Genomic DNA, 22,212 nt, shown 5'->3' with positions numbered 1-22,212 from the left:
ATGGGTTAATAGCCCAGCTCCTCTCGAGGACACGCCTGCCTGTGGGATACAGTGTTACAGTCCTGATACAGTCTGCTACACTGTTCCCTGGCCACTGTGTCTCCTTCCTGTAATATAGTAACTCATTCAGAGCCTCCCCTGCAAGCCACGCCCACATTTCTGGGCCTGGCTCCCCCCCACCCCCACCCCCAGCTGTGTTTAGGCTGGGCCTGGGGTGCCTGTCTGCCCTCGCCAGCTGCTGGGGGGAGCAGCTGAGCCCTCCAGGCCTGGCGCCAGGGCCCCAGTCCCTGACAGGGGTGGAGGAGCCTGGGGGGCTAGGTGGGGGCCTGTCCCGGCTGTCAGCACCCATGATGGATGAGAGGTGAGTAGGGACGAGGCCGGCGGGGGCGGGGGTGTGCTGCCCCCTGGGGTCTGCCAGCCCAGCGGAGCCTCTGCTACTCACAGTGGGTGGAGCTGGGTGTGGGCCCCCACATAGCAGAGGTGTTTAAAGGCCCAAAGGGTGGGTGCCCTCTCACTCTGCCCTCATCATGAGCACCTGGACCTTCCCCTCCACCCTTTTCCTGCTCTGCTTGACTTCTGAAAGCCTGCAAGGCGGTGAGAGCAGGCAGCAGGGCTGCTGGTGGGTCTGGGCAGCTGAAGTTGGGGCTAGGAGTGTAGGTAGAGCATTGGGCCAGATGCTGGGGCTCTAGAGAGAAGGAGGGGAGGGTCTGTGAATCTGGGCTGGGCATGGGAGACTGGGGGATAGATGCCTGGGGTCCGTGCCCCGAGTCAGGACCCCCCTTCCTCCCCTAGGGCTACCTCCATTGTTTCCTGGCCTGGGGAAAGGTAAGTGGATCCTCTAGGCTCTGGGGTCAAGGAAGAGGGCCTGGTCTTCCCCTCGCAGGGGTCTGGGAGCTCTCTGGGGGAGCACCCCAGATGTTCCCTGCTCTGGGATCCAGATCTGGGGCCCAGGAGAACACAGGGTCATGCATCTCTTCCTGGCAGGTGACCTTGTTCACGTCAGCTCAAGTGTGAGAAACAGACAGCTTGCACCCTTGGAACTGAGTTGAGATGGGGCAGAATCTCAACCCTGGGTGTGAGAACATCAGGGCTGGAGGAAGGCCTGGAGCTGGTTTTGCGGGGTGGGGGTGGGGGTCAGATTGCAACAGGAAAGGGGAAGGACATCGCTGGCAGTGACTTGAGGCAAAGGCATGGAGATAGGACAGGAAGGGAGGAGACAAGGCGAGTTGGGGCGGGGCCGGGGGTGGGGTGTCCGGAAGGGTCTTCCCTCCAGGGACCTGTGGGGCCTTACAGGTGGGAGAGGGGCTTCCTCCTGAGACCTGACACACCTAAGCTGCAGGAGAGAGACTTCGGGGCTGGGGTCGAGGATGGGATTTCCAGGAAGGGAGGGGTTCAAGTAAGAATGGAGGCCAAAAAAAAAACAAAAAAAAGAGAATGGAGGCCAGAGGTGCAGCTGCCCCTGGAAGAGGGTACAGGGGGATCTGCTCCCAGGGGTATTACCCAGACACCTCCCTCCATGCCAGGGACTCTTCCACTTCTCCTGCCCCTGCCACCAGTCTGCTCACCCTGCGGTGACCCCAGGGTACCTGAGGCCCAGAGAGGGGGGTGTGCTCTCTCGCTTTGCAGGGAGCATCCAGATTCAGCTCTTTGCTGGCTCTTAAGTCACCCTCTCTTCCTGACCCCACAGGCTTAGGAGGCTTGAATGGATATCCATCAGGTAAAGCTGGCTGAGGGGTGGCGGGCGGGGCAGCTCTGTGTCCTTGGAATGAGAGCAGAACACCCAGCTTCTGGCCCCTCCTGCCCCGCAGGCTCAACTTCCCGTTTCCCCCACAGGCTACGGCCCCCGCAGTGGTCTAGGAGCAGGTAAGGCATGGGCAAATGGGATTTGGGTCTGGGGGAGGCAGCCATCTCAGAAACACTTGGGGACCACACTGCTGCACTTTCACCCCCCACCCCAGCCCCGGGTGGAGAAGCCCGCCCACCACCCTTCCTGCAGGCCTTGTCTTTTCCCTCCTACACACCGCTCCCCTGTCCCAGGAATCCATCAAGGCGGTTCTGTTGTCTCACCATGTACACGCCCCGGGGGTACAACTCTTTCCTGTCCCTGCTTGTCCCCGGTTGCCCACAGAACCCAGCTCCAGGGCGGGCAAGTCCAGCTCACTGCGAGGCCCTGGGCCAGCTCAGAGCCGAAAGAAGGAAGAAAGGGGAGTGGGCTCCCAGGAGCCAGGGCCCCTCCTGCACCCCCCACCCTTCTTGGGAAGAACGGACTGGAGCTGAGTTCTCACAGGCCCTGGCTCAGAATGGCTATGGGGTGGAGGGTGTCCTGGGTCTCTCACTGGCTCACTGGGTCTCCCCCAGGCTTCCGAGAGGGTGTTAAACCTCAGAAGCCAGGTGGGCCCTGCCTGGCCCCGGCTCTCTCTCTGTCTCCCCACCCTTCTCTCACACACCTCACCTCTATCTCTTCTCCCAGGATTCCGCAATGGGCATGGGCTAGAAGCCCAGCCAGGTGAGTGGTGGGGCTGGGCATTGCCCCTCCCCCTGCTCCTTCCGAGACCTTGGAGCAGAGGGCAGGATTGGTGAATGATTCCAGGGGGTGAAGGGACAGACAGAGAGCCTTCAAGTTTGCTGTTTCTGGTGGGGTCCAAGGGTCCTGCACCCTCACCCCAAACCCACCCAGTTCATGGCTTCTTCTCCCCACAGGCCCTCCAGCTCCCAATGGCTAGGGAACAGGTGGAGGTGGGGCCAGGATTCTAGGGGCACCCCTGACATGGGGTCTCCTGAGACCCTCAGTTGACTCCCATCCCCCTCTCAGGCATTGGAGGGGTCGTGAAACCCCAGAAGTCGGATGAGCCTCACCCTACCTGTCTCTCCCCATCTCTCTGCCCCGTCTCCCCAGGTGTCTCCCCAGGGTTTAGGAACGGGAATGGGCTGGGAGTCAGGGCCTTCCCAGGTGCTGCCACCCAGCCAGGTGAGGAGGTTCCAGGAAAAAGATGGGTTTGGATATGAGGGGTGGGGAGGATACCACTGGGTCTTCCCCCGGGCTCCCTCAGGGCACAACTGGTGACTCACTGGAGGCAAAGGGAAGGACCAAAACGGTTCCAGTTTTCTGGTTTGGGGAATGGAGAACAAGGGCACGCCTGCTCCACCCCTGCCTCAGCTGGGACCACAAATGCCCCCCACCTTAGCCCTCAGCTCATGGAGCCCCAGGAAGAGGCTGGATCCCTGGGGTGCCCTCATCTACTGCATCTCTCTCCCCAGGCTTTGGAAAGGGGGTGAAACCCCAGAAGCCAGGTGAGACCTGCTCCATGACCGCCCCTCTGCCCACCTCTCCATCTACCTGCCCTTTGAATCCCCAGCCCCTCCCCCCATCCTCCCCTCTGGCTCTGTCTCCCCAGGATATGGAAATGGGCTGGGAGCTGGTGCCTTCCCAGGGCTGGGAGCCCAGGCAGGTGAGGGCACCTGGGGCACCACCCTGTGGTCCAGGGAGGGGGAAGGCGTGAACAGAGCTAGAATCAGGGAACCGGGAGAGAGTTGCTTTCTGGGGGGAGGGCAGGGGCTCAGCCTGGGAGGGGGCATGAAACCTCCGAAGTCAGGTGAGCCCTGCCCTGCCCATCTTGGCACTCTCCCCACCCATTTCTATCCTGGCCCCTTCTGCCTGCCCCAACCTGCCAGCCCACAGCCAACAGCGCCACCTCTGTGTCCCCAGGATTTGGGAGCAGAAATGGATTCAGCGTTGGTGCTTTTCCAGGGCCAGGGGGCTGCAGGGAGGGGCAGGCAAGGGGGATTCAGGGTCCCGGCCCACATTCTTAGGGGAGGGGCTGGTAGAGGTCAGTGTCAATCTCTCTGTAACTCTCCAGGGCTGGGAGGGGGCGTAAGACCTCAGAAACCAGGTGCAGGGGAGCCCTCTCACTCTGTCCCCAGCCCTGCCACTGTGCCACCCTCCCAGGGATGAGCCACTGCTGCCACTCCTCTGGCTTGAGCTGTGGTCTTGGGGAGGCTTTTCCAGACTTCCAGGCTCCTCTCTGGGCATGCTCCAGGGGAATAACTTTTGGGGGGCACAAAGGTTGTGGGGTGAGGACACCACAGGAGGTGTGGGCCCACCCAGCACGGGCTGGGCTCCAGCCTCCACCCTCCTGCTCTCCACAGGCCCCGCTCAGAACGGCCAGGGACCAGGTAGGGGAGTGGTGGGGGGAGCTGGCGGCACGTGCTTGGGTTCGGGGTTCACAGGAGCTCTAGTCTCCCTCACCGAGTCTCTGTCTCTTTCTCAGGAATTGGAGGGAGCGTGAAACCTCAAAAGCCTGGTGAGCCCCACCCTGTCCCTATGTCCCTGTCCTCTGCCCCCCATCGTCCCTCCACCCCCACCCCTGCTCCCCTTACTCACTCCTGCTCTCTCTCCCCAGGACTCAGCAGCGGGAATGGGCTGGGAGCTGGGGCCTTCCCAGGAGTTGGAGCCCAGCCAGGTGAGGGCACCTGGGGTCCTAGGAAGGAGGGAGGGGGAGGGCAGAAACTTGATTTCTTGGGGGAGAATAGGGGCTGGGAGGGGTCCACATTGCATGTGGCTCAGTTCTTCTTTCCCCAGGCTTAGGAGGGGGCATGAAACCTCAGAAACCAGGTGAGACAGAGACCCTGCCCTTCCGTCCCACCATCTTAATTCTGTCCCTGTCCATCCCTGTCCTTGTCCCCATCCCAAGTCCTCCCCCAATCCACTGCTCACATACAGCTTTTCCTTTCCAGGACAGGGCATTGGCCATGGCCTGGGGGCCCAGCCAGGTGAAGATGGCTAGGGCCCAGCCTGCTGGGGGAGGGAGAGGTCACTGCCGGCCACCACTCTGGGCTCCTAACAGGGGGCCTCTTAGAAGCTCACTCATTCCACCAACTTTCCCAAGTGCCTGCCTGAGCCCGACCTTGGCTGCACACTGCAGACAGAGCCGGTCAACCCTGACCCGGCTGCAGACCCTCTGGGCCCAGTACCCAAGCCGAGACCCCCAGGTGGCTGTTACAGGCTGTGGTCAGGCCTGGGGGGCAATCCACCAGAGGTGGAAAGCCAGAGGACACAGCCCAAGGCTGGAGGCCTGCGGGGACTTGAACTTGGCAGTGGGACACACCTTTGTGATTTTAAGCAGGGAGCAAAAGCCCTTGTCTACCTGGAGTAGGCAGGGATTGGAGAACTCGGGGAGGAGGCTGCTGGCGTTTCTGGGCGGTGGGTGGGCTGGGCTCCTGTCATCCAGAGTGGGAGCAAGGAGGAGCAAGGATGTTAAGACCCCAGGAATCTTCTGGGCCAGAGGGATGGAGGAAGGCTGGATCTGGGATCCCATCTCTCAGCCGCCTCAGTCTCCCCAGCCCTTTTCCTATCACAGGTCCCCCCAGTGAGCTCCCCACCCCTCTTGTGAACCTAGCTAGGTTGAATGGAGGGACGTGGAAGGGGAGGGCAGGGGTCTGGGTAGGCGGGGAGGCTGGGGCTCACTCTCACTTCAGTGCCATCCAGATTTCCTGTGTCACACCCACCCCCCCATAGGTCTCTCAGATCTAAATGGCTTTGGACCAGGTAGAGAGGGGACCGGGACTGAGTTGGGGGTGGGGTGGCGGAGACCCAAAGGTGGGGGTTTCTGGAAAGGAAAACCCCAGAAGCTAGGTGAGCCATGCTCTGCTCTGTTGGGCTCTGTCTGTCATCTCTGCATCTGTGCTCCTGACCTCTCCGGAGTCCTGAGACTCCTGATCTCTCCTGAGTCCCTGATCTCTGCTCAGGCCTCTTGCTCTGTCTCCCCAGGGTTTGGGACCGGGAATGGAGCCCAGCCGGGTGCGACCCCAGAGCTCTAGGGGCGCAGGGCTCAGAGGGGGTGGCTGATGCAGGGGTGGAGGTGCTGTCCCTAGCTCTGAGGGGATGGGGATCCGGGTGGACTCACTGGACAGTCTCCTTCTCTTCCCCAGGCCTCAGAGGGCTGAAATCTCAGAAGCCAGGTGAAACCCGCCCTCCCATCTGGCGTCACACAACAAATACTCCTTCAACAAATGTCCCCAGGGCAGCCCAACCAGGTGGGGCGGCAGGTCTTCCCGAGCCCGGGCAGCAGGAGGAGGCAGGCAGGAAAGGAGAGTGAATGTAACGGGGGCACATTCTGGGGAGGTGGAGGAGAGGCGGGGGCCTGCTGGCCGTGCCCCACTGAAAATATTGAGCTGGGGCATCTGAGAGAGAGAGGACCAGAGAGGGTACAGGCTCTGGAAATGGCTGGGGGCCAAGGAGGCGGGAGCTCGTACCCAGAGCAGAGCATGTGGTTGGTGAGGGGACAGGGGACGTCAAGGTGTCCACCTTCCTGGCTGGTTGGTGTGGGTGGTGGTGGTGACACCAACCAGACTGGACCCAGGCAGCTGGGATGGCGTTCAGGCTCCACAGGGAGGCTGGACCCCAGGAGGAGGCTGAGGGCCCGGCTTGGGGTGGGGTGGTGGGGTAGAGCTAAAGGACCTTGCTTTGTGCAGGGGCCTCAGAGAGGCTGTACCCAGAGCCCCTGTCTCCTGCCCCCAGGCCCTGCAGCTCAAAATGGCTATGTAGGGCTTTCCTGGTGGTGCAGTGGTTGAGAGTCTGCCTGCCGATGCAGGGGACACGGGTTCGCGCCCCGGTCCGGGAAGATCCCACATGCCGTGGAGCGGCTGGGCCCGTGAGCCATGGTCGCTGAGCCTGTGCGTCCGGAGCCTGTGCTCCACAACGGAGAGGCCACAACAGTGAAAGACCCGCGTACCACACACAAAAAAAACAACAAAACAAACAAAATGGCTATGTAGCAGGTAGGGGCGGGCCTGCCTGGAGATGCTAGGGAGGCCTAGGGATGGGGCCAGGAGCCCTAACCTGCCCCCTGTCTCTCCACCAGGCTTCGGAGCCAGTGTGAGACCCCAGAAGCCAAGTGAGCCTTGTCCGGGCATGTCTCTCCACCTCCCCCCAAACCCTAATCTCCCCTCCCCCTACTCACACACCCATCTCCATCTGTCCCCCCAGGATTTGGGAATAGCAACGGGCTGGGATCCCAGCCAGGTGAGACTGGTGGGCTCTGGGGTGTGGTCCACATCTAGGCATTCTCTCCCATCTCCCTCCCAGGCCTTCAAGAGGCAGGACTGGTGAAGGATTAAGAGGGGGTGAGGAGAGCCTCCAGGGTTCTGGCTTGGCTCTGTAGGGGGGACCACAAATCCTTGCCTCTAACTTAGCCAGGGTCCCCAACCCCCTGCTCATCCCTCCATCCCTCACAGGCCCCCCAGCTCAGAACTGAGGGGTTGGGAAAGCTGGAGGCTGGGCGAGGAAGAGAGAGGAGGGGGCAAGGTGGCCCCCACCCAGACTCGGTTCTGAGGGTCCTCTCCTGGGCTCCTTGGAGAGGGCAGAGTTGGTAATGGAATGCAGCAGAGGAGGCTCCAAGTTTTCTGGTCCCTAAACTGGGAGGAAAGGGAAGCCCAGTTTCTGGCCTCCTGTGTTCCTCAACCTCTCCCCACGCCCCCACCTCCCGCCCATCCCCACAGGGTCTGCGGTTCCCATTGGCTATGGACCAGGTACAGGAGTGGGTGCTGGGGGCAGATGCCAGGGTTCTGGAGGAGAGGCTCAGAGGGGTGTCATGGGTCCCTTACCTGCTCCCATCTCTTTCTTCTCCAAGCATTGCTGAGGCCATGAAGCCTCAGAAGCCAGGTAAACCCTCCCTTTCTCTCTTCCCACCCTGTGATATTGTGATTTATAAGAAGAAATATGTATGTTTAATCTTCCTCACATTCCTGGCACTGTGCTCCAGAAAGCCTTGGAATTTCCTGGAGAGAGAGAGAGAGAGAGAGAGAGAGAGAGAGAGAGAGAGAGAGAGAGAGAGAGAGAGAGAGAGAGAGAAGGAGGGAGGGGGGAGGGAGGGAGAGGGATATGTCTTTTGTTATGTTAATGAGGTAACTTTTGGAAAGCCCCTAGGTCATCTGAGGGTGCGGGCTGGTTGCCAGGAGAAGCAACCATGTGATTGGAGGGTTGGAACTTTCAGTCCCATTCCATGACCTCCAGGTAGGGGAGAGGGGCTGGAGGTCAGTCACCACTGGTCAATGATTTAATCAATCATGCCTATGTAATGAAGCCTCCATAAAACCCCGAAAGAACAGGATTTGGAGAGCTTCTGGGCTGGTGAACACGTGCAAGTGCTGGGAGGGTGGCTCTTCGTGCCTTCCCACGTGCCTTGTCCCTTGCATCTCTTTTAACTGGCTGTTCCTGAGTTATATCCTTTTATAATAAATCGATTATCTAGTAAGTAAAATGTTTCCCTGAGTCCTGTGAGCCGCTCTAGCAAATTAGTCAAACCTAAGGGTGGTGGGAATCTCTGATCTACAACCAGTTGGTCAGAAGCACAGGTGACAACTTAGACTAGAAATTGGTGCCTGAAATGTGGGGTGGGGCTGGGGGGAGAAGTCTGAGCCTTCGACCTGTGGGATCTCATGCTGTCTCCAGGTAGACAGTGTCGGACTTGAGTTAAATTGTAGGACACCCAGATGGTGTCTGAGAATTACTTGGTGGTGTTGGAAAAACCCCAGAATTGGACTTGGTGTCAGAATTGGACCCCCCCACTTCTCTTACCCCCAGGAACTGTCTACTCCCCCCACTTTATTCTTCCTCATAACTCCCACTCTGTCTCCCCAGTTTACAGGAATGGGCTGGGAGTTGGAGCCTTCCCAGGTGAAGGGCCCCAGCCAGGTGAGGGGGGCAGGGTCAGGCCCTGCAGTTCTGGGGGGTGGGGAAGAGGGGGCACAGGGCGCACTGGGCAAAGAGGAAGAGAAGGGGCAGGGTGGGGTCCACCTGTCACTCAGCCTCTGTCTGTCTCTCCCCAGGCCTGGGAGGGGGCTTGAGCCCTCCGAAGCCAGGTGAGTCCATCCCTGCCTCCTTTCTGCCCCTTCTGAAGTCTCCCCCACCCAGCCCCTGCCCTCATGCCCACACTTTCTCCCAGGATACATGCCAGGGAATGGGCTGCAGCTCCCTCCAGGTGAGTTCAGTGGTGGCCTCAGTAGGGGAGACAGAGGGCTCCTTTCTGGGGAAGGACTGGTCAGGTCTGAGGCTTCCTCTGTCTCTCCTGCAGGTCTGGGAGGGGGTTTGAAACCTCAGAAGCCAGGTGAGCCAGAGCCCTCCCCATCCCTGTCCTGCACCTCCTCCTGCTGTCCTTCCAGAACCCCCCTGCCCAATACTGTCCCTCACATCCCTGCCTTTCCTCTCCAGGATATGGCAATGGCAATGGGCTGGGGGCCCAGCCAGGTGAGGGGACGGGGAACAGAGGGAAATGGGGGGATATTGCTGGAAGGTGGAGGGCGAGGTGGGCAATAGCAGGAACTACATCAGGTGGCTGGGTCACCTTGTCCCCAGAGCAGATTGTGGCCCATGGGAGCTGGGCTTTTTCTGGCTTGGCCACTGTCTCCCCTGGAAGGTGTGTCTGCCCTAGAAGCCACCACAGGCGGGTGGCTTGGCCATGTGGAGGCCAGGAGGGCACCCTGGGGGTGGCACTGGCCTGGGCTCACTGCCCCCTCCCTTCCTCCCCATCTAGGTCCCTGCAGTGGTGGGGTCCCTCCACGGCTTCTTGCCAGGCCTTCACTCCAGGGATCCCTTGCGATAAAGCAGGTGGCTGGGGCCTGAAATCCCAGCCCCCTCCCCCAGTGCAGAACAGCAAGTTCCCAGGTCAGTGCGGATGAAGGACCTGAGGGGCCCTGGTGGGTACCTGGTCCCAGGAGGGCCTGGGCCTGGCTGGGCCACTCAGAATCTCCCAGGCCTGATCTCCAGCAAGTCAGTGAGGAAAAGCCTGAACTCTGGCCCTGAGACCCCACATGACCCCCAATATGACAGCTCCCCCAGCCCCTTCCCCCATGGCAGTCTGCAGCATTCCCCACCTGCCCCACCCTGGGCTCACTCCTATCCCCTGGCTTTCCTTCTAGTACCTACTCCAGCTGTCCAGTGGGGGCTGAAACCTCAGGAAGCAGGTGTATGTCTGCCTTCCCTGCCCCACCCCATGCCAGGTCATTCCTCCATCTCCCTTGTTCCCTGGGTCATCTCAGGTGTTCAGGTACCTTAAGGCCAGGAAGTCCCTCTCTGAGTCTACCCTTGGTATCTCTTGCTGCTTTCTTATCTCATTTCTTCTGGTTCCATTCCCTGTGGATGAGGAGAGTCCCTTCCTCCTCAGAGTCCAGAAGGTCCATACTGGGCCTCCAAGGAGTTCGGGAAAGTCTGGGTCCTCCCTGCTCATCTCCATTCCCCTCACAGGGTACCAGCCTCTGAATGGCTACAGACCAGGAGCAGAACTGGGTGAGGAGGCCCTTCGCCTGAGTTCTCCCTCCTCTCCCCTCCACCAGCCCAGGAAGCAGGGAGGTGAAACCGGCTATCTCTGACCACTGTTTCCTCTCCCCCAGGCTTTGGTGGTGGCCTCAAGCCCCAGAAAGTCGGTGAGCCCCCGCGTCCCCATCCTGGGCACGAGCTGTGTCTCCCTTACAGAGAGTGCTCCTTGTCTGTCTGTCAGTCTCTGTCCTTATCCACCCAGCAATTATGTACTATGTGCTGGACCACAGTGGTGGCCAGAGCCAGTGGGATCCTGTCTCAGGTGAGGGCAGAGTGACAGACTCAGCAGGCAGAAAGGGAAGTGCCCAGAGGGAGGGAGGGACGGCTTCCAGAAGGTGGGCTCAACTGGGTTAGCTGGATGATGGTGGGGGATTGTGGGAGGTCCTCTCTAGGCTGCCTCTGAGTCAGTCTGTCTGTCTGCCCCTCCCTGTCTCTCCATGAGCAGGTCACCCTGGCCCCCCTCATGCTGCCCCCGCCCCATCCCAACCAGCCCCTCTCCCACCGCTCTCCTGCAGGTTTTGGTTACAGGAATGGTGGTCTGGGAGCCGGGGTCTTCCCTGAGGCCCGCGCACAGCCAGGTGCCTGGGGCTGCTGGGTAGGGTGGGGTGGGGGTTTCTGGGCTCAGGGCCTGCTCCTGCCTCTGACCTTCTCTTTCCTCTTCCAGGGTTCCCTGGGACTGATGGCTTTTGGAATGGTGAGTTGGACCCAGGGGACACCGTGCAGAGGGTGGGGGAAGGGATGTCCAGGGGCAGGGCAGGAGTCAGCTGGGTCTCTTGCAGGGTATGAGAGGGCAGCAGTTGTGCGCCCCAATGTGGCTGCTCCAGCCCCTGGAGGAAATGGTAAGAAACGTTGGGGGAGCAGAGGGAACCCTAGCAAGGGTGGCAGGGACCAGGCCGAGTGGGTGAGGGGCTCTGAGACCCTGGAAGGACTGGGGCATCCTGAATGTACAACTCCGGTGAGCAGGAGTCCCAAGCCAGCTCTCCTCCTTCAGGTCAGGCCGGGGCCCCGAGGGGCTCTCCCTGGCCCTCCCTCCAGCCCTGGGGGGCCAACTTGAGGCCTAGATATGGGGCCGGAGGTGCATATCCAGAGGTCAGGAGCCAGCCAGGTAATGGGGTGTGTGGGAACGGGTCATCAGGGGTCAGGTGGCTGTGGAGAGCTAGGCTCTGGGCCCTGGGCCTAGCCGTACAGCCCACCTTATAGCCATGCAGAGATGGAGGGAGGGCACTCCTGGTGGAGGGAGTAGCAGGGGGACAGAAGGGACTCAGTGTTCTCACCTCTGCCCCTCCCCCCAGGGCCCTGTGGGCAGCTGTGGCCAGAGCTGGGCCCTGGGCCCTTAGGTGAGTGGGGGTCTCCCAGGGCCTGGGGTAAAGCTGGGGTGGGCAGGAGGACTGCGAAGTCCTCTGGTGACTGGGGTGCCCTGGCTTGTCTGTGTGCCTTAGGGGGCCCTGAGGTGAAGCGAGGCAGCAATGGCCTGATGGGAAATGGCTATGGAGGTGAGAGGGAATGCAGGGCCCCTGCCCCCACTCATCCCATGCCACCACCATTGCCCCTCCAGGCTGCACTGGGGGACACCCCCAGCCCTCGGGGGGGACATATAGCCAGCTCTCAGGCTACCTGTGTGTGTCTGCTGGGTGACTGGCCTCAGAGGCCAGGGGAGGGAGAGGACTCATGTCCCCCAGGGGGGGAGGAGGGAGCCAGGGCTCACCACGGCCCTGCTCTGCCTCTTCCCAGGCTGCTGCCCTCTTGGGAAATGCTGAGCACCAGAGCAGATTTACTGCCCACCCTGAGCGCCTCTGTATCAGAGCCTGGTCTGCCAGGCGAGGCTGGCCAGACCCTCGGGCTTGGCCTCTGGCCTGGGGTCTCCTGTGGGCTGGAACTATCAATAAAGACAATGTGCTTCCCTGTTTGCCTCTGTGTGCTGTGTGCAGGGGATCACTGGCTGGTTTGGGGGCCAGCTGGGGGCCCCTTATTCATTCCTTCAACAAACATCAACACAGCTGTGTGCCAGGGGCTGTGCTCCAGATGGGAGAGATGTGAAAACTCAGGCCTGCCCTCGGGGAGGGGGGAATCACGTGGTCACAATCTAGCGATGGAGCCATGTCCAAGTTAGGGGACTTGTGCGTCATTTGTGTTTTAATTTATAATTAACTTATTAAAATGATCCAACTAAAAATCTCATTTTCCTTAAGCCATTATATTTGCTTCCAGACCTCATTGTATTGATTGGCCTTATAATTTGGATGTAAAACTCACTTTCACATTCTTTGATTAGTACTCAATTAGATTATAAATTTGACAGATCAGCTTCTCCCTAAATATTTATTTATTTTTATTTATTTTTATTTTTTGCTTTATAACAAATTTAATCAGTTATACATATACATATGTTCCCATATCCCCTCTCCCTAAATATTTAGCATGCTTTACAAGCCTGATTAATTTAATTCCCTTAGACACTTCAAATAATTACACACATAATCTACTTGATCTCTTAACAGGGTGAGGGGGTGGCGTACGTGTGTACAAATCCAAGCAGCAACTTCTTCCTAAGCACTTAAGGGGCTCTTGGAAATGAGCCCCTCTTGGAAATGAATAAATCAGATATTTAATATCTCAGATTACTGAACACTTTCAAACATTTTAAAAAGCCAGTTACTAATCCAATGTCAGTAATCAGTGCTACTGGATTGCTTCGTTTTCTCATCCCATGATTATAAGTTTAATCACCCAGAAATGTGGAAGCAAATTACTCTCCTAGGCTGGGTCCAGAATGAAGGTTGCGCAATTGGGGATTGATCTGCTATTCTGAACTTTGACCGAGGTCTTGGCTAGTCCTGGAACCAGTCTCTCTGAGCCTCTGTTCTGAGCTGTGCCTTCCCAAGCCTACACCTTTTGCAATCTGGTGAAGTTTTGTCTTAACTGAAGAATTCCAGCTGAATAGAGTTGATGGGATTTGGCACCCTATGAGGAACTCAGCTTGTCTTTCTGTGGCCTGATTTAGGATAACAAGTGTAGACCAAAATCTGACTGCAGTATGCACAAGGTTTTGGGTTGAACAACCTTGAGGAGGTTGTGTAAACATTATTGGAATTCCAGACTGATTTCTCTTAGCATACCTCATTTAATTTGCTCTATTTGAGAATCATTATAGACTTTTGCTTTTTCACAGAAGTATTGATTCTTTAAAAATATCATCTTGGGCTTCCCTGGTGGCGCAGCGGTTGAGAGTCCACCTGCCAATGCAGGGGACACGGGTTCAAGCCCTGGTTCTGGAAGATCCCACATGCCGTGAGCAGCTAGGCTCAAGCGCCACGGCTGCTGAGCCTGTGCTCTGGAGCCCGTGAACCACAACTGCTGAGCCCACATGCTGCAACTGCTGAAGCCCGCGCACCTGGAGCCCGTGCTCCGCAGCAAGAGAGGCCACAGTGGTGGGAGGCCCGTGCACCACAACGAAGAGTGGCCCCTGCTCTCTGCAGCTGGAGAGGGCCTGTGGGCAGCAATGAAGACCCAACACAGCCAAAAATAAATTAAATAAATAAATTTATTAAAAATAAATAAATAAATCCTGGATGTCATTTCTTTCTTTTTTTCTTTTTTTTTTGTCATTTCTTTAAAAAAAATCATCTTGTGTTTCTCTGACCTGAGGTGTGGAATAAACCACATCGTCTCTTTACTGGAGAACAGGATTAAGAGCAGCATTTGGGCACAGAGCAGACTGTCTCAGTGAGGGCAGTGGATGATATCCTTTCTAACCCACTGAGAAATGTTCTAATATATATTTTTTATTTTATTTTTCATTTATTTTTTATTTTTTATTTTTTTGCGGTATGCGGGCCTCTCACTGTTGTGGCCTCTCCCGTTGCGGAGCACAGGCTCCGGATGCGCAGGCCCAGCGGCCATGGCTCACGGGCCCAGCCGCTCCGCGGCATATGGGATCCTCCCAGACCGGGGCACGAACCCGTATCCCCTGCATCGGCAGGCGGACTCTCAACCACTGCGCCACCAGGGAGGCCCCTATATATTTTTAAAATTTATTTATTTTATTTTTGGCCACACTGGGTATTCATTGTTGCATCCGGGCTTTCTCTAGTTGCAGCGAATGGGGGCTACTCTTTGTCGCAGTGCGCGGCGTCTCATTGCGGTGGCTTCTCTTGTTGCGGAGCAAGGGCTCTAGGCGCGCCAGCTTCAGTAGTTGTGGCTTGCGTGCTCTAGAGAGCAGGCTCAGTAGTTGTGGCGCCGGGGCTTAGTTGCTCCGCGACATGTGGGATCTTCCTGGACCAGGGCTCTAACCTGTGTCCCCTATATGCACAGGCGGATTCTTAACCACTGTGCCACCAGGGAAGCCCTCTAATATTGTTTTTTTTTCTTTAAATAAATTTATTTATTTATTTTTGGCTGTATTGGGTCTTTGTTGCTGTGCATGCGCTTTCTCTAGTTGCGGCGAGCAGGGGCTACTCTTTGTTGCGGTGCACAGGCTTCTCATTGTGGTGGCTTCTCTTGTTGTGGAGCACAGGCTCTAGGCGCACGGGCTTCAGTAGTTGTGGCTCGCGGGCTCTAGAGAGCAGGCTCAGTAGCTATGGCGCAAGGGCTTAGTTGCTCCGTGGCATGTGAGATCTTCCCGCACCAGGGCTCGAACCCGTGTCTCCTGCATTGCCAGGCGGATTCTTAACCACTGTGCTACCAGGGAAGCCCTCTAATATGTTTTAATAAAGATTTCTATATTCCTATTTTAAATAGATTGACCATTTCTCATTTTTTCCTGATTGTCACCCATCTGTGTTGTTTACAACCGTTCTTAACAACGTTAACACAAATGCTGCATGTCAAGCTTTGCTTTTGAATTGATATCTTTTCATCTTTTCTGTAAGATCATTCATCGGGGATTTGTGTAGATCGTGACCTACACCAGGAGCATCACTCCGGAATCCCTAAGGGCAAACCCCGCCAAAGAAAGAGATCCATACACTCTCCTCATTGGCTGTCGTAGGGAAGGCGGGCGGGGCTGTAGAGGGGGCTGCGCGCTAATTGGACCCTCAGGCCAGTTGGGGGCGCCCACTGCTCACGCAGAGCCTGGCCTCAGGGATGGTGAGGGGTGGAGCCTGCGGCAACCCGGAATACTGTGATTGGCTGGAACTGAAGGAGGGGCGGGAAGAAGACCTTGACAGTGAGTGCTGCTGCTTCTGATTGGCTGCCAGTGACAGCTCGTGCCAGCCGGCGGGAGAAACGCACAGGTCACCGGCGCATTGGCCTTTGATTGGCTGGAGCGCGGTGGCGCACGGCTCCGATTGGCTGGGCCTCTCGCAGCGCGGCGCGTGGCCACTTGCTGGAGAAACAAGGCCTCCGCGGGCTGTTCGCGCGGGGCCCTGGCGCGGCGGCGGTGGTGGCCAAGCTGGCGTCCCGGCTTCCTCGCTCCCGCTCGCATCCGCGGCTGGCCCGGGCCCGCGTCCACTCGCGGTTAGGCCGGGCCCGCGCATCTCTATCCCTGACCCCACCTCCTGCTCCGTCCCTGCCGCACCCGCCGCTGCCCGGACTGCCGCCCGGCCTGAGCCCCGCGCCGCCGCCGCCGCCTCCCTCGGCGCTCGCGCTGGCCGAACTGCCGCCCCTCCCCGCGCTCCCGCTGCGGCCCAAGCCGCTGGCGCCCTGGGGCCCCGGCGCCCACGCGGCGCTGCCCGACCTGCCGCCCGAGGCCTGGGCTTCCGCGCCGCCCGCCGCCGCGCTCGCCCTGCAGGGCCTGCCGCGCCTCCCCGCGCCCGCGCCGCCGCCTGCGCACCTGCCGTTGCCGCCTCTGCCCGAGACCGCGGTTGCCGCCACGCCAGGGCCCGTGGGCGCGCGCGGCCGCCCGCCACTCAACGCCGAGCCGCCCCCGCAGCCGCTGCCGCCGCTACCCGCCCGGCCCTCGCCTTTCAACCTGCCGGCGCCGCCTGCGCCGCTCGACCCCTGGCCGCTGCCCGCCTTCCCCCCACCGCTGCCACTGCCGCCCCCGCCTCCGCACTTTTTCCTGTCGCCGCCGTGCTGAAGGCCCGGCTCTCCCCGCCCCGGAGGGGCTGCGGGCGGGTGAGTTGGCAGCCCTGACTGGATTCAGGGGCTATGCCCCTCGCCGCCTTCCCCGCCGGCAGGTTCAGGGGCGTGGGTCGGAGCCCGTCTTGGGGAAGAAGGAGGGCGTGTTGGGAGCAGCCCAGCTTTGGGGGAGGAAGGAGCAAGTCTGAAAATAAGCTCGTTTGAAGATTGGGGCCATTTCTTCCATTTTTTCCTACTGTCCTACAGGAAGCCTCTTGCCTGGTCATTTGAGAATGTAACTAATTCCTGGTAGTGATAAACTGGCTGGTGATCTGGGCAGGTGGGTCTGGGAGCCCACAGCACGCGGCTTGAGGAAATGAAAACAAAATTTAAAAATACTTTTACTAGAGTACGCAAAATGTCTCATTTTCCCTTGTACAGTAAAGGGTTTGGATGCCATCGCTAAGGTCTTTCTCTGCTGAAGTTTGTATGGCTTCTTGGAAACTCAGAAACTGCCTTCCAAGTCTTAAGAAGTCAAACTTTCAGCTGAAATAGATCCTGGGGTGCCTTGGGCCTGGGCGCACGGGAAGAACAGCGGTGTTGATGGACAGTCGATACTGGGCCTTGGAACAAGAGTGTCACATTGCAAGGGCTCTGAAGTCATCCCCAAGGGACAGGAAAGCTCCCAGGGTGAGTCATGAGAGGAAGCCCCTGTTCTCTCCCCATCTTTACCACCTCCCTTCACCACCACCCACCCCCCTTTCTCCCCAGCATGTATAACGCAGAATAAAGTTCCCTTTGTTACTCAGGTGGCTTGGGCTCAAGTAACCAGGCAGAAGTCCTATCTCAATGAGCTCTTCTACAGCAGCTCAGGAGTGGTGTCAGGAAGCCAAATTGACCTTGGGAGACCTCTGAGAGCCTGGGACCTGCCAGCAAGAAAGGCAGTGTATGAGTTTCCTGAGACTGCTGTAGCAAATCACCACAAACTGGGTGGCTTAAAACAGAAATTTAGTCTCTCTTGGTTCTAGAAGCCACAAGTCCAAAATCAAGGTGTCCCAGGGCCATACTCCCTCCCAAGGCTCTAGGGGAGGATCCTTCCTTGACTCTTGCAGCTTCTGGTGGCTCCAGGTGTTCTTGGTTTGTGGCTGCATCACTCCAATCTCTGCCTCCATCTTCATATGACCTCCCTTGTAGCTGTGTCTCACATCTCCCTCTTGTTTTTCTCTTACGACACCTGTCATTGGATGTAGGGCCCACCCTAAGTCCAGAATGCTCTCACCTTGAGATCCTTAAGTACACCTGCAAAGACCCTTTTTTCAAATAAGGCCACGCTGACACGTTCCAGGGCTTGGGACTGGACATAATGTTGGGGGCCACCATCTAATCCATACAGGCAGTGTGCTCTCTGTTGTGGGGCTGGCCCACCTGCCACGCTGTCTTTCAGCTTCCCTAAAGCATGTGTTAGGCCCTACCCCTTGCTGAACCTGAGCCTTGGGTGCCCTTGGAGTACTCGCACAGGATCCAAAGGCGCTAGTGCCTTGATAAAGCTCTCACTGGCACAGGAAAAATAGTAGACTGACTTTCCCCTTTGCTGAATTGTGGCCGAGTCCGCATTCCTGCCAGCTTGCTGCTTCCTCTATGCTCTTTATGTCCTGTAGCCCTCCCCACTCTGAGCCGAGAATCAGACAGTAAACAGGAAGGACAGGACTGAATGTGGGCTCCTAAAGAAGACAGCACTCTCAGAGCTTCAGATGGCTAACTGCTGCTGGTTGTAAGCTGACAATTACGACTGATAATAAAGTTGTTACCCAGTCAATGGAGTCGGCCCCAGTTTACAAGTGAAACTGCCGTTGTGATCTTGATTAAATACTCTAGTCCCAAGTTAATACCTACAATAATACCTAAGGTGTGCAGGGCACTTGCGGCCCAGCCAGTGCCTTTGGCAACCCTGGAGGTAAGCAGGGCAGGCTTCTCCCTCTGGTTTATAGCCAGGAGACACGGGAGATTGGGCAGTCGTGACTTGCCCAGCAAGGTCCTGGGGTGGGGTTGACACCACGTCTGACCCCAGAGTTCACTGATCTGCGCGCTGCAAGTGGAGAGTACTCTTTGCTTTCTGAGACGGGGACATGGACACGGTGAAAGTGAACCCGGGTGGAGGGTGGCTTCCCGTGTAATCAGATACAGATGCTGTTCTGTGCAGAGACTTCCCCATGACGCAGGGAGCCTCGAGGAGTGGGAGGAGGAGTGGATGGCTGGCTCTGGAGGAAAGGACAGGATGCAGGGAGGATGGCTTGAGGGAAGCTCAACATGGTGGGGGGTGGCCCGGCTGGGCTGCGGGCTGCACTGCCTTCGGGGAAAGAGGCACCAGGAGGCCTAGCTTACCCTCAGGAAGCTCAGCCAGCGTTGCTGGGCAAGGAGCCGGAGGCTTTGAAGTCAGTCTGGGGTTGCATCAGGCTTGTCCTGTTTCCCACGTGTTCTCTTGGCCAAGTTCCTTAGCTCTCTGAGCTTGCTCCCTTGTCTGTAAAATGGGGGCGTGAGTCCATGAGAATTATTACGGGATGTCAGCGTTTCCTCTGCTCCTTTTGGTTCCGGAGCCAGGGCTTTCTACCTGCAACTTCAGGGCCTCAGGTGCCTCCCCAGGGAAACGGGCGATGCAGCCTTTGGGGTTGTTGTGCAGCCCCCATAGCTACCTCCATACCCTTCCTGGCACCATGGTGGCCACAGTCAGTTCCCCTCTTTTGTCCTGTTCCCCTGTAAGGGGAGCGAGATGGACAATAGGATTGGAGTTAACCCCCTCCCACTTCACCTCCATCTAAGCTGAGCTGCAGTCTCTTCTGCCCACCTGAGCCTCCTACCCCTCCGCCCTCCCAGAGAGAACAAAGGTTAGTTTCGGTTCTGTCCCTCCCTGAAGGGGTGAGGAGGGCAAGCCCTCCTCCACTTCCTTGGTTTCCTCCCTCATTGGTACAGTGGGGAAGGTTCTCCTCCCCCACCTCTTTCCCAGGAGGTGGCGGATGAGGTGGGGCTTCCTGCGAACTCAGTAAAGTGTCATTGAGATGGTAACTACACAGTGGGGGTCCTGGCCTCTCCATTTGATAGCCTTCCAGCCCGAGTCCCAGGCCCAGCCTAGGCCCCAACTTTAACCCTTCGGTTCCCAGATCCAGCTGAATCCAGGTTGACCAGAGGACCTAAGAGGGGGCCTGGGGCCTCCCAGCCGTGGCCTGAGGAGGGCTGAGGGTGGGCAGTACATTCCTGCCCAGGTGCCCTGGGACTCTGACCTCTGCTGCCCATCCCCCCCCACACACACAGTGTGCCTCTCCTAGTTCTCTGACACTTTTACTCTCCGTGTAGGCTGTGGAGGAGGCGCCTTATCAAGAGGGGGAAAAGTGGGAGACAGGTGGGAGGAAGCTGAAGCTGCCCCGCCCCCGGCGGCAGGTCCGGCTGGGATTGGTTTCTGGGGGCGGCGGCGAGAGGGGTGTCTTCATCCTCTGAGCGCCCACCTCCCGTGTGGCAGTGCAGGGGTAGAGTGTAGACATGTCGGGCCGAAGAGGAAATGGGATCTAAGAAGTTCAGGGTCCTCTTAGTGCCATCTCTGGGCACCACGTTTACCTGGTGTGTGTAGTGCCCACATCAGGCCCCATCACGACGTTGCGGGGAGGGGGTTGGAGCTGCCTGTGGAACTGGTGGGCCCTTAAAGCAAGGCCCAATTGCAGGCTGACCAACTGTCCCAGTCCCCCCCGACCCCCCTACACAGGACTCAGTGCTCAAACCAGGAACGTACTAGGCAAATCAGGATGAGTTGGTGACCTTATGCCCAAGGCAGGAGGCAGACTCTCTCCAGGCCTGGGAAAGGAAAACGCCCTGGGCTGAGGCTGCCCAGGATGGGAGGCCTTTTGTGCGGTTCGGTGGGCCCTCCAGAGATCCAGGCTGGCTGCCGCTCCCTGACACCTGCCTGCCCAAACCTGTGTGACTGGATTCCTGGTGGCCCCAGAGGGAGCCCACTGAAGGCTTGCCTCTATTTGCCCTTCTTCTCAACCACCCCCTACCCCCATGAAATCTGAGGCCTGGGGGCGTGAGGGGGCACTAGATGAGCTGGACAACCTGCCTAGGGTTCCCCCTGCCCATCACAGCCAGCAGGGAGCTCTGGCCGTTTCCCAGCCAGCTAGCATTAGCACCCTCCTCCCGTCTTCAGGCCGGGGACCACCAGGTCAGCCCATACCAGTTGATCTCTGCCCCTCTCTGGGGAGGCACCCAGTGTGGAGAAAGCTCCAATCATTGGAGTCCACCTATCAGACCCACTGGCTGGCACTGGCCTCAGTTGCTCCATTTTAGGGGGAGGGGTTCTTGTGCTTTTCTGGGGCACCCACCCCTTTGCAAATCTGATGAAGATATAAACCTCTCTTCCAAAAAATTGCTAAAACCCATTCCCAGAAGCAATGCAGCCACTTGAAATTAGAATCCTTTATAAATGAAGCCCCACTGGGCAGGTGAGGAGGCACCTAGCACCCCTCCCCTCCCTCAGGGTCGTAGAGTGGTGCAGCGACCAGGTGTGCATTGGGGGGCCTCCCACCCCTGCCCCACAGGCCAGGTGAGCTCCAACTTCCTCAGGAGGAGGGCGGGTGGAGAAGCTCTCCCCCGGGGGTCCTCCCCACCACCCTGGAGACTGGAATTTTCATCAGCCCCCAACTCCCTTTTCACACAAAAATCCTCAGCTCTTAGCACCCAGGGAGAGCCTTGAAGGAGCTCATGGCCTGCCCAAAATGAGGGGCTCCTGTTTGTGTGCTTCTCAAAGGGATCTTTGACCCAAGGAGGCTAAGGACCTTGACCTTCCATGAACTGGCCCCGGGTGGGGGACAGGATTTGAGCCATGGTCTGTGTGACTTCCAGGCTGCCCCCACGAGGGGAGTCACAGGCTCTGAGGGGGTCTTCAGGAGGGGTGTCTTTCCTGAGGACTGTGGGGCAGGGCTCAGGGACGCCCTCCTCTGTGGTGTCCCACTCCCCGAGGAACAGAGTTGGGTGCTAGGGCTGCACCCCCACGGAGGGCTCGCGCCCCTGCTACTCTCCCCCTTCCCCCCTCCCCCACCTGCACAACGGGCTCTTTGTCCCCGGCCCCCAGACACCCTCAGCTCAGCCCCCAGTTTCAGCAGCAGGGGTGGGGATGGCACACCTGAGCTGATGTAGAAGTTGGGGGGGTTGGTTTTCTAGGCCATTGCCTGGGTGATGCCACCTGAGCTGAGCGCCAGGCACCTGTTGCTGGGGAACAGTGTGGGCGGGGCCCCTCCCTCGGGAGCTGCCAGCGCCACTGGGTTGAGACGGGAGACAGATCAGATTCCAGAGAGTCCCCGGTTGGCGGGCAGGTGGACAGAGGCGGGGTGTGTGATACTGGGGAAGCTGGTGCGTTTGCATCACGGGGTGGCGGAGAGCAGAGACAGCGGCGGGCGGGGGACAGGAGGCTCCCCAAGATACCCTCCCACTTCTGTCCTGAGCCAGTTCCTTTATGGCCCCCATTCCTTCCTCCACAGCTGGTCCTCAGTCTCCCCATTCCTTTGTCCATGGGTTCCCACGGCATGGATGTTCTTTCTTCCCCTGTTCCATCCTGGTCATGACCCACCCCCGCACTGACCCTGAGGCCCCCATCCCATCCCCAGCCCCGCCTCCTCCCATCACTCTGGCTTCCCCAGTCTCGGCCTCTCTGCTCCTCCCCTGCCTTGGCCTTAAAACCCCGCCTGCAACCGGGAGCCAGCAGAGTCCCCAGGTGGCACCGCCAGGTGAGCCGCTCAGCGTGAACCTGCACCAACTCTGGGGACACGTCTCTCTTCAGCCTGAAGGTGGGTCGGGAGGGTCCGTGCAAGCTGGGTCAGACAGCCGGTGGTGGGACCTGACTGTGGAGCAGCTGCTGGGCATCT

At 58.6% G+C, this 22,212-nt stretch overlaps 1 protein-coding gene across 1 annotated transcript; it reads left to right on the top strand.

Annotated features, from left to right (window-relative positions):
- The first annotated feature begins 804 nt into the window (after positions 1 to 804).
- On the top strand, positions 805 to 12,107 carry GREP1 (glycine rich extracellular protein 1). The gene is given in 23 exon segments (XM_060079236.1): positions 805 to 825; positions 1,688 to 1,717; positions 1,809 to 1,863; positions 2,471 to 2,506; positions 3,259 to 3,291; positions 3,396 to 3,449; positions 4,147 to 4,173; positions 4,269 to 4,301; positions 4,401 to 4,460; positions 4,580 to 4,612; positions 9,072 to 9,104; positions 9,209 to 9,244; positions 9,531 to 9,572; positions 9,575 to 9,661; positions 10,241 to 10,282; positions 10,387 to 10,419; positions 10,828 to 10,890; positions 10,977 to 11,006; positions 11,092 to 11,151; positions 11,304 to 11,417; positions 11,605 to 11,649; positions 11,752 to 11,805; positions 12,044 to 12,107. Coding segments are annotated over 22 exon segments (1,011 nt in total). The 5' UTR covers positions 805 to 825; positions 1,688 to 1,702; the 3' UTR covers positions 12,070 to 12,107.
- The last annotated feature ends 10,105 nt before the right edge of the window (positions 12,108 to 22,212 follow it).

This window comes from Mesoplodon densirostris, chromosome 16 (assembly GCF_025265405.1).
Source record: "Mesoplodon densirostris isolate mMesDen1 chromosome 16, mMesDen1 primary haplotype, whole genome shotgun sequence".
NCBI lineage: Eukaryota > Metazoa > Chordata > Mammalia > Artiodactyla > Ziphiidae > Mesoplodon > Mesoplodon densirostris.
The sequence above is the reverse complement of the archived record's forward strand: the minus strand, read 5'-3'. Positions and strand labels throughout refer to the sequence as shown.